General features: G+C 38.0%; 1 protein-coding gene across 1 annotated transcript; it reads right to left on the bottom strand.

The window, feature by feature from the left end:
- LOC141807437 (copine-3-like) lies at window positions 1-11,063 on the bottom strand. Its single transcript, XM_074693455.1, has 16 exons — window positions 10,762-11,063; window positions 8,687-9,258; window positions 8,372-8,551; window positions 8,210-8,284; window positions 7,828-7,899; window positions 7,656-7,733; window positions 7,484-7,573; window positions 4,975-5,073; window positions 4,809-4,895; window positions 4,639-4,698; window positions 4,289-4,422; window positions 2,348-2,402; window positions 2,064-2,115; window positions 1,845-1,978; window positions 930-1,163; window positions 1-600 (listed from the first exon to the last, which is right to left on the bottom strand). The coding sequence occupies exons 2-16, from the start codon at window positions 9,242-9,244 to the stop codon at window positions 481-483; spliced, it is 2,028 nt and encodes a 675-aa protein (XP_074549556.1). The 5' UTR covers window positions 9,245-9,258; window positions 10,762-11,063; the 3' UTR covers window positions 1-480.
- Between the last annotated feature and the right edge of the window lie 515 nt (window positions 11,064-11,578).

Genomic DNA, 11,578 nt, shown 5'->3' with positions numbered 1-11,578 from the left:
TTCAAATGCTTGGTGTATATGTATAAATATAAATGCATAAACCATGGTTAAAATTTTCAGTTTACAGTCAAGTTCAGGCACTTTAAGTAAATCAACCAATGTTAAACATATTTATTATAATTAAAGTTAGTTTTACAAATATTTTTTTTTAATATTTAATTTATGAATTTGCATTTTGTCTAGAACACAGGCATTTTTGCATGCATGAATCAATGTTTTTGAGGTTACTGGTTAGATTCACAGAAATGAATGTTTTTCATTTACCTGTTCTGTTTATTTTAGTCTTTATCAATAATGTCTTCAGCACTATAAACCAAGTATGACAAACATAAAGTGTTATTACCTTCTAATCACAGACTATGTGTTACTCTTTAGGTCATTTAGTATCTACTCTTTCACAGGTGTGTTTTGAGATGCTGCACATTAACAAGAGCTCAGACATCAAAAACAAATACAAGGTAAATCGATTCACGGGTTATTTCAGGACGGATCAGGTAGATTATTAACATTTGGAGGTTTCAGGTTGAAAGAATTGAAGAAGGAACACAGCTGGTCAGGAAGCTCGGCCAGGACGCTCTGCGCGAGGGCAATGTTGTTCCCCTGCAATGATAGGTGTCGAGCTAAGTTATTCAAAACCAGTGAAGACCTCAGACGGTCACATACAAAAAAACCTTTTTTCTATAAAATTTTGAGGTTTTTCAAAAGACCTTTAACAAGAAAAAAATTGGAAATAGTCTTCTTCTATCCCATGATGATTCGAGTTAATGAGTGGTTCCTGTACACCTAATGCCTTTAAAACTTGTGTTCAAATATTTTCTAAATTGATTCTAAGAAATGAAACATTCATATGATTAAATAAGATTATAACAAAACTTTTGTATAAAATTAAAACCATGTTAGAATAGAGCGAATGATGGGCAGACCCTCACCTGGAAGCTCCTGAAAGGCACAAACTGGACGATGTCTCTGGAGGCGACGTCACCGTTTGGTGCACGAAGCAGTTTATCGTCACTGTCCAGGAACTCCATGGCATCAAAATCAGCTCCACCCACCCCGACTATGATGATAGACATGGGCAGACGAGATGCCTCCACGATGGCGGTGCGTGTCTGGTCCATGTCTGTGATGACACCGTCTGTGATGATGAGCAGCACAAAGTATTGCTGCAGAGAATCAGAGGGAAAAGGAAACAATGTTAGACATCACCAATGTCACTAACAGATTACTTTGACAGAAAATATTTCAAAGTTAAAAAGTGTTAAAGATTTAATTAACAAGAGACCCTTTAATGCTTAAAACTCTGTTTTTGTGTCTATCAAAAGGAAAATGTTTAAAACAAAGATCAAATAATAAAAAAATTCTAAAAAAGGACATTTTTAATCAAAATCTAAATGAATTATGGTTGAAAGGTTTAAAGGTTAGGTTTGGTTTATTTCTATTTTTTTCAAGGCAGACTGAAGATAGACCAAAAACAAGTCAAATTCTATGTGTTTTTCTGAACAGAGAACATTGTGTCTCATGATTTTACAGAGCAAAAAAACAACTCTTTAAGAAAGAGAGAGCAAATTTTAGTTTGGTTCTTTGTCGTGACATCTTAGTTGGGTATACATTTTTGGTACAGTAGGGAGAATAGAAATGACAGATTATTTTGGATTAATGTATTATTTAATTATTCAAATATGCTGATTTATATATCATGACATATTACCCATGAGAAAGACAGTGTGTGTTAAGTTTTTGTCGGCTCTTATTGCTCTAAAAATCTAAATCTAATCCTTGACTTGAGGTTTTATTCTGATCACTGACTATTCAAACATGATTTTAAAAAAGTATCGTTTGCTCACTGAGGCCACGTTCTGTCGGAGAGCTTGTCGGGCGAAACAGGCCACGTGGTTGATGACCGGAGAAAAGTTTGTGGGACCCCAGAGCTTCAGCTGAGGGAGACATTTCTGGTAGGCGTCAACGACTCCCTCTATACCTGCAAAACACACACACGCACATCAACACCTTTAAATAAAGAATAAAACCAGAGATGCCAAAACTTGTGAGCAGGTGTGACTTACCTGCACAGAATGGATTTGATGGATTGAAGTTGATGGGAAACTCATGAGACACCTGTATCGTGAATCATAGATTAAAAAAAACATTTAGAGCCATAGTAAGTCATAATAACACTTTGGACTTTCTTATATGTTTCCTGTGGTATATTCCAGCAGTCTGTCCAGCATTCTTAAAGATAACAGGTATTTTGAAGGTGTAATACTCTGCCAGTGATTTCATAGATGTCATATATTGATATAAACCAAAGCATTAAAGTTAAGTCTGTTGCACAAATATTATCTCATACCTTCCAGGAGTTTGGGATCTGAGCTCCAAAACCAAAGACAGGAAACATTTTGTTGCTGCAGACAGAGCACAGAGAATTATAACAACTATTACACATCCTAAATAAAAGCATAATAAGGAGAGAAACTTGATTTTTTACAGTTTGATCATTCCAAAGACACAAGTGTCATCATTTAGTGTCTTGTAATGAGACGATCAGTTACATCACAGTTGACCAACTTTACGTCTGAATTATCGAGTGAAAAAAAAAAAAAAAAAAATCAGGCTTTGTTTATTTATTTTATGTGATTATATTAGGTCTCTATTGTTAGTCTTAACTTGAGAGTCGTGGGATTTTTCTATGGTGCTGATGGGAAGTTTTGCCAAATAAGAAAACAAATATCAGCTGAGCATCTGCAGTGACAGATAGAAATGATTACTGCTGCTCATGGGGCCAAAGCAGCAGTAAACACAGAAGCAGATTGTGAATATGCCAGGAAGCACTCACTGACTCAGCTTTGTTCTGCTGTAGTAAAGCTCAGGAGGAGGAGTGAAAGCTGATGTCATCTGCCAAAACACTCCAACTCTCTTCCCAAGGGTACTTATTAGCCAAGCTGTGTTTAATACTTGATTCTGATTGGTCAAAATACTATAATTAGTTATAATCAATTAATTTGCCCCCCAAAACATCATGGTCAACCTGATTACATATGTAATGACAAATCAGTCCAGCATATGTCACCCTGCCTGTTGACTCTGTGGTAAAAAAGGTGAGTTTTGTCTCAGGCTGGTCTTGAGAGTGCTAAACTAACTACAGTTCATGGACATAAAAGCGAGAGCAGCCTGTGGAGCTACTGGACCCCAAACATCTCTGATAGAGAAAAGTGGAGCAACATCTTGTCCTGCAATCCAGACAATGACTGACAGAGCTGGTGAGAGCATCTGATAATAGCAACAATGTTCAATGCTGAGACATTTGCCTTGTTTATGATTTAAGAGTGAGTATTACAATCATTTTCTGCACTTTGTAACATTTCTTTGACAGCCGTGTTGTGGTTTTACATAAGTTACAGCTCAAACACTTTTTAATTATCACAGGCTGTCTTTAAAGCCTTTAGCCTCTGTCTGAAATGATCATTTCAGTAACTGTCTCATTAAGACACTTCAGAGCCCTCTGAAACTCACAAATCTCACCTCACTGAAATCTCAGGTGACACTTTGAAGCCTTAAGTCTCATCCTTAAGTTACTTCAATACAGCTTTACCTCAAACTTTGCTCATGTTCAATATTTACTTTCAACATTTAAACTTCATATTGGTTAGCTAAATATAAACAAAAAAGACTGACAGCACCTCTTGAAAGGTCAATGTAAAAGCTCTGAGGAGAGCTGAATGAGGACAGAAGTGTCGACAGAAATATTCTTGCAGAAGTCCTGATCATGTTGACAAACATGAGCTTAAATTGAAATGCTCTTTTCAATGTGGAATACAACAAATAAACAGAATCCGGTTTAAGCTTTACTCTGGACTGAAATATCCAGTTTGATGCTAATTCATCGCACAAGGAGGCTGATCAGAGTGTGCTACACTGGATGCAACAGTTAAACCAAAAGTGAGGGACTTTTTTAAGCTGTATTAATGAATCGTTATGAAATCAATAAAAATGTAATTAAATAAAAATTTGTTTCCATTTTTTTTTCTTGTTTATGGTTAGTAAGCCTTTTCAGATTCTTGTTTTCATACCTCACTGCTAATTACACGCACACCCTTTAAGTACCTTCCACCACACTCATATCTTGGGATAACATTTTTCTCAGGTTTCAGCTAAATTTGCATCTGTTTTGCAATAAAATCAAAGAATATGGCAACTCAAAATTAAATAAAACTAAGGTGCTGCTGCTGCTGGAGGGAGATGTTTTGAAGCACCTTTATGATGAAGATGTGTCTATGATTTTTGGGATTACCTGTCATAGTCCTGAATGACGTTACCCACCGCCCAGATGGCCGACAGGTACTCGTTAAACCCCTCAGGGTTGATGTAGTGGAGGGATTCAGGAGATCTTGGGTCTCCGTTTGAGCCAGTGAAGTCAATGGCGATCTAAGAGAGGTCAGGAGAAGATAAAAAGGGATGCTTCTGTGAACCAGTAGGTGCCATGCCGCTATAAGATTCAGAGAAGTTGATGCTTTTGGGTCATTGCTGCAAAACCAAACCAGGTCGGTTTCTCTGCAGATAGTCAATTATATTCTAAACATTTATCAAATGTATAAAAACACTAAAGTGATAAAACCTTTAGATTGATCTTCTCAGACTCACAGTGAAGTTGATTTGACATCCTCCCATGATGTAATCAAGGAAGGTGAACTCCTTTATCACCTGAAACAGTCAACATGATCAGCATAACAACAAGGGTTAACTTTGGTTGTTTTAATTATAATCATTTGATAAAAATACAGTCAATGAACCCCCTGGTTTCAAATCCTTACCTGGCAGCGTTTAAAGATGACGACCCCAGAGTTTTTGTAGTTTCTCTTCTTTGACTTCTTCTTTGGATTAATGCACTCAATTTCAGTCTGCAGGTGAGAATGTGAGTCTAATTTATGCTACATTACGACAACAGGCCAGAAATAATAATACGAGATAGAGTCTCACTGGGCAAAGGTGCGTTCCTGTTTGCATCTGTGCGAGCGTGGTTTGGAAAGTCCCGATGAGGTCATGTGAGCCGTTTATATGATGATCGTAACATTCAACCTGAAGGCAAACGTATAGATTTACAGTCAGTAAAAAAAAAAAAAAAACATCCTTCGTTTGGGCATGGTTAGATAAGTATGGTGACAGAATTAACAGAAAAGGTCAATGTAAGATTTTTTCAGGAGTTAAAAATTTTAAAAAGCACTTTCAGAAATTTAGTGTTCTTCAAAATCAATTTCACTTGATAAAAGTAAACAAAGAAATCCTCAATCTAAGTCTTTTTTTTTACTGTTATATCAGTTTGTGTCCTCTATGAGGAAGTTTAAACTGCTAAAGTTGACAAAGTAGAGCCTGATCAATGCTTATAGGACTATCACAGACTTTATTGGTTGAGGAGTTTGTACAATGGAGCAGAAAGAAACAACATTTGTGGTCATTTAGAAAGCTAGAATTAATGGTGTGATCATATGATATGATCAGCACGGGATGATGTAGCTCCAATGTTTATGTCACAGTTCGAGGTCATCACAGGTCAGGTCAATGGAGGATAGTAAGCATGGTATAGTACCCATGTTTAGATCAAACACTGTCCTGTCTTTTTCACCTTATCTATTATTTTTGTTGAGATGGAAAAAAATATGTTTCTTTCTGTAGTTTTGCTTTTGGGTTAATCAAACATATCTATTCTACTCTCTTTTCAAAGATACAACAACAAAAATAAACAGAATCTGTCATCAGTAGTCATTTTCAGGATGTGTTCTTGTTTCTGTTTGTTGTAGTTTCTAGTCTAAGCAGTATTGACCAATTAGGTATGGAGAGCAAAAGCAGGAGGAAAACAATCCTGCACAATGACATCTCCCATCCCCGATGGTTGGTTATCTGAGGAGGATTTATGTCTCTCTATAAAGAGAAATCTGCATGAAGAACAGCTAAAATATGTTCGAGATCAAACATTTACATTGAGGCACAAATCTGGTGATTCTGTGTCACTAAGACAATCAGTGTTTAGATTTCCTGACTTTTTGGAACACATCAGAAATGATGATTCAGCTCCATTCAACAAATAAACACTGTATAGGAAGTTTTCTTCTCCGCTTGAGGACAGACCTGACAAAGCTTGACTTTGATGCAACTATTCAGTGTTACAGGTTTGTGGGACTTTCTCCTCTCAGACGGGTCTGGACTGTATCATCCAAACTATGGCCCGGGTGCCGGATACGGCCCACCTCCACATTTTGCCCGGCTCGCTGAACAAAACCAGAGGCGCATTATGTTTTCTGTTTTTTTTTCAGTCTGGCCACTTGATCGAGACTTACACATGCATAGGACATAACTTTCTATTCCACCCTTCTGCAGTTTGTGCCCTTTCAGAAATCCTCCCTTAAAAAAAATCCTGTTATACAACCATACTGGTAGTGAAATGTATTGTGCTGGTAGGTGTTGTATCACTTAGTTTGGTTTCTTAGCCTGCTTGCTTTCTGGTTTTCACAGTGAAGTTAATAAGAGAAAGCTGCAAACAGTGGTGTCTACAAGAAAGTTAATATTTCATGCTCTTTTTTCTCTGAAACACCTGAAAAGGGTTATTTAGTCATTTATTTCATTATTAATAGTGTTATATATTTCATTACCAGTGTTATTATTTATTTTCTGATTTTTTTCCTGTAAAGATCCCAGAAAGGGTTTTTAATATTTGTTTATGTGTGGCTTTCTGGGAAACAATAAATATTTACGTTTGGACACCTCTGGGATCGTCACACTTTTTTTTACAAATTGACCCTGGCCCCCCATCAGAGAAGGGAAAAGTTGTTTCGCCCTGAAGGCAAAAAGTTTGGGGACTTCTGTTGTAGAGTAATGTTTTTATAGAGATACCTGGTCTGATTAGATTGATTTTAAATTCAAGCTCATCATTTCAGACCTGTGAAGACCTCAAGTCTGCACCATATCAGTCAACATAAGTTGACTTCTTTGTATTGTTGAACATTTCAGCATTAAGGTTTTTTTGTTATTCTTTAGAATGGGAATCTTAACAGTCCTATTTTGATCGGCTCCACTGAACAGTTTTCACTTGACATGCACATAATGTCAATCACATTACGCTCACAGTTATCAATCTTGATGTGGTTAATTAGAACAAATAAACTGAGTGAGAGGAGAGCAGAGAAAAGAAGACAGCAAAGCTTCAGACCTGTGATGGTGCCAAAAACCGCACATACACAAACACTGCTCACCCAGCCAGGTCACAAGCAGCCCTCGCTTTACGTTCAGGAGCATCGAGAGGTGAAAACGCAGTTAAAAGAATGAATTATTAGTATGTTAGGGTAAAATTAATCAAGTAAGCTGGTCTGAAACATAAAAGAAGCAAAAAATATCACACATTAAAACGGATTTAGGGCCTTTTTTGGGGGTGGGGGAGTAAATTATGTGTTAATAGGCTGCAATAAAGCGGCTTTAAATCCTGAAAAACAAATACCTTAATAGGTTTCTCCACATCTCCTCCACAGAGAGCTCGCAGCGAGATGCGAAAGGGTTTCCATATTGGGTTCAGGTTGTTTTTTACCACCTGAACAGAAAAGTAATCATGAACCAGATGGTTATATTTCTCTGTAAGAAGAGTAAGGAGCTGTTAGAATAAATGTAAATACCTCTGTCCTGTGAGCCAGTAGCCATCCAGTCTCTGTCTGCCTGTAGAACTCCAGGAAAGGGTCGGACCACCATAAATACTGAACAACCACATCAAACTCATAAATTCACATATTCAAAGCAAACATGGCTGCTTAGATCATTTTCAAATCTCAAAGGGGTGAAGTCAAGTACCTTTTTATCCAGCTTGCGTGCAGAAACCTCAAAGTTTGCAACTCTGGTGTCTGTTATTTCTTCTGCGCGAATCTTTTAAACAAGGAAGATATGAAAAGTCTTGTAGGTGGGACAGGTGGACTTTGTCTAGGACTTTGGAAATCAGACAAATCTCTACTTTTAAGAATGGACCTCAAACTTGGCTTTTTTGAAAGTTAAAACTGGCTCATGCTTGACTCTGTTGTTGCAACACCTTAGTGTTCTAACACATCATGAACACTACATATTGGTGTGTCTGGATGTCTGTGTTGCAGTTTTATGTCTGTGCTCACTGTGTTTCCAGTTCCTAGCCTGAGATAGTTTTTATGACTTCTTCAACAACTGAGAAAAAGGATGAACTCACTGTGATGGTCCCGCGACCTGCAGGCCTCTTGTCTGGGAGCAGTAACTGTCGGGTCATCTGTTTGTTGGACACAATCTGTAAAGAATGCAAAGTGTTAAGGAAGAAAAACACGAGGGGATTACAGGAGTTGCTTTTTTAACAGCGATTGTAATAGAAACTCACCTGACCCAAGGTACATTCCAGCTCCCCTAGAAAGTCATCATCACTCAGGTCGTAAGTGTTATTGTCTATGTCATAAAGACAAAACTTCAGCTTTTGAACCACTTCAAAATAATAATCCATGACAAACTTCTTTGCAAACTTTGGATTCAGGCAGTTCAGGATCATCTCTGTGCGTCCAAACTGAAGCACAAAAACAAAACACAAACTGTAAGTAGGCACAAGTGGCTAAAATAAAAAGGGTAAATCTGGTGTTTTTTTCAAAACTAAGTGAGATGATTTGTGTAGGTTGATAATTTCTGCTGATTTCTTACACACCTCATACCAGCGTGAGCCTGAGGTGTTGATGTAAACGGCACACAGAGGGTCTGACTTAGAGAAGACGTCCATGTCCATGAGGTTCTCACAGGAGATTGTAAGCTCCACTTTGGCAGCAAAATGGGTGGCTCCTGGCAGCGGGGCTGTCCCTGTGGCCCCTGGCATTGGGGGTCCATCTGTAGCCCCTGGCATTGGGGACCAACATGAGGCCCCTGGCATTGGGGGGGCACATGCAGCCCCTGACATTGGGGTCCAACATGAGGCCCCTGCCATTGGTGATCCTCCAGCTGCACCTGTCAGCGGGGACCCTGTTAAAGGGCTCCCTCTTGAAGCCCCCATCCATGGGGACCCTGTCAATGGGGTTCCTGCCAATGGGGTTCCTGCCAATGGGGTTCCTGTTATAGGAGACCCTCGTGTGGCTCCCATCCATGCAGACCCTGTCACTGGGGTTCCTGCCATTGGGGATCCTGTTATAGGGGACCCTCGTGCGGCTCCCATCCATGTAGACCCTGTCACTGGAGACCCTTTATTGTGCATGGAAGACCAGTTTGGATCCATGGCTGTTTGTTGTTCTGAAAGAATCATGCAGATAATTGACAAATAACAGTGGAAGTTACCATCAATTTTATTATACTCAGTAAATACTTGATCCTGATTGGTCAGAGGTCCCTGACAATGGTCTGTTGTTTCTTTGATAGCACACTGTTTGCTCACTACACATCAACCCACAGATGTCCCTGTTATTTATCACTTTGTGACTCAGCAACCAAATAAAGGCATAAACAAGCTGGCATATTAGTTTAAAGAGGTGAAGTCGATTTTTTTCTTTATTTTACAAACAAATATAAAGTTAAAACAATAGATCTCAAACCTGAGAGTTGACAGTGTCAAATAATGAGCAATAGATGTGTTGGAAAAGACCTCAGGTTGTTCTGAACACTATGTTTAAAAATTCACGTCAACTAAGCGACATTCATACAAGGTTTAATCAAACTGTGACATCACCATTTGATGAGTCTCCCTCTAAGACCATAATAATTTTTACACAGCCAAACAGAAGTATTCTGCACTTTTCTTCTGGCTGAAGATTGTTTTTTGTCTTTCCAATCCTTCCGAGTTCCAATATGAACAGCAGTATTTCACAACCTGTCAGTAACACTGGATAACTCAGGGACTAAAACTTACAGCATGGCAACAATGGAGAAGGCTTCCAAAAAGCTGGGCTGGAAAGTGCTTTGAAGAGCCTTAATGAGACCTTGATTAATATGAAAAGTATGACCACTGCCATGTCAACGTGTTATTTAGTCTACTGACCTGGAATGCTAACAAGAGCTAATGCTTTTGACAAAGTGTCTACATGCACAGGTTAAATGAGCCAGAACTCCCCTAGATAAGACGTTGGGGGTCATAAAGTTTTCCATATTGTCACTTTTAATGTTGGGGATGTTTTTATTAACAACTTTCAAGTATATAACACAGGTTATATACATTCATCTTTGTGCGATACGTACATATCCCAGTATTAATTTTAGCCTGCTTTGACACTAAACATCACTTATGGGGGCTTTAAACAAGCTGTATTTGGCTGTATGGTTGCTGCTTAAACACTATTTAATATTTGATGTTTTTCCTTAACTCAAATTTGAAATCACAACTTCTTGCAATTAAGACATCGTGGCGTTGCTTACTGTACATTAACAAAGTGATCCTCATGCTTTGTCCTTTTAATTATGAAAAAGGCATCTGATGTGAGTAATACCACTTAATATAATTACAGTCCGCCTCTACAGAGCCTGGTGTGTGGTGTACGAGGAACCTGTTACAGTATTAAGAACAAGCAGTACTATGAAAGTACTATATAACATCATAGAAAGCTTTAATTAACAGTGGTTAAAAATTATAACAGCTTTGCTGTGCTTTATAACGTAAATAAACTCGGATCAACGCACACTTGCAGTGCCCGTTAGGTGGGTGTGGTTATGACTGAACACCCAGACAACCAAAAAAAAAGGAAAAAACTCCTTACGATTCTGATACTCTTCTTTTAAAAATAAAGTTAAGTTGTGATGACTTACCTCTTCAGTTGACGTTATGATTAATTTTTCCTCTCTCCTGTTGTCCCAACATGTGTGCGTAACGTTTTATCTGACAAGAACAGCTGAGGAGCAGCCCGGGGGCGGAGGAGGGCGGAGCCGGTATCAGCAGCGCTAAAACTGCTAAAACGAGAGCTAAATTAAATTTATCTTGTTGTAAATTCTAGGTTTTTTTTCTTCTTGTCGCTACTTTGGAATCTTTTTATCGACACTAAATGTCTCTTTTTGACACACACACACTTGACTCTTTCTAGAGGCGGCATGCGGCACTTGTTTAGTTACTCGTGTAAAGTCAAAGCGGAACATTCGTGACAATTCGTTGTTTCCGACTGCATATGTTAGAGCAACACTGCCTCAGGATGCATTCAGGGACGCTCCGAAACATTTGATGCATTTACTTATATCTAATAAACCAATACAATGATTAAAAAAAGATAGATCAAAATAAAATATGTATAATTTGGATGTCAGATGTAAAAGTGATTTATACAGAAATTGGTTTTTTTGTTTTATTTCAGTTTTTTATTGCAATTAGGCTGGCTAAAGTGATCATCGCCACAGAAAATCACAAGGTATTGGCCACTGTAAATGTTTGTAAAACGTGTTGTTGTATTTATTTATTTATTTATTTATTTATTTATGCATTTATTCATTCATCCATTTATTTATTGCAAAGATGAAATTTGTTGGATATTTGGCTACATCTACGTTAATGAACACAAATCTTTACGCAAATTAGAAATAAATTCATTAATTATGACGATTATATCCCCAAGCTTCTTTCAACATGGAAAAAATA

This window comes from Halichoeres trimaculatus, unplaced genomic scaffold (assembly GCF_033239565.1).
Source record: "Halichoeres trimaculatus isolate MK-OKI-2021-1 unplaced genomic scaffold, fHalTri1.1 fHalTri1_scaffold_18, whole genome shotgun sequence".
Lineage (NCBI taxonomy): Eukaryota > Metazoa > Chordata > Actinopteri > Labriformes > Labridae > Halichoeres > Halichoeres trimaculatus.
Note: the sequence above shows the minus strand (reverse complement) of the source record. Positions and strands in the feature narration are given on the sequence as shown.

What these genes read in the sequence shown, in the direction of transcription:
- LOC141807437 (XM_074693455.1), bottom strand. Translation starts at nt 9,244, where the DNA reads ATGGATCCAAACTGGTCTTCCATGCACAATAAAGGGTCTCCAGTGACA. An exon ending in GATGTCAAATCAACTTCACT is followed by an intron (nt 4,423 to 4,638) that starts GTGAGTCTGAGA and finishes GACCTCTCTTAG; the next exon opens with ATCGCCATTGACTTCACTGG. An exon ending in ATCAAATCCATTCTGTGCAG is followed by an intron (nt 1,979 to 2,063) that starts GTAAGTCACACC and finishes TGTGTTTTGCAG; the next exon opens with GTATAGAGGGAGTCGTTGAC.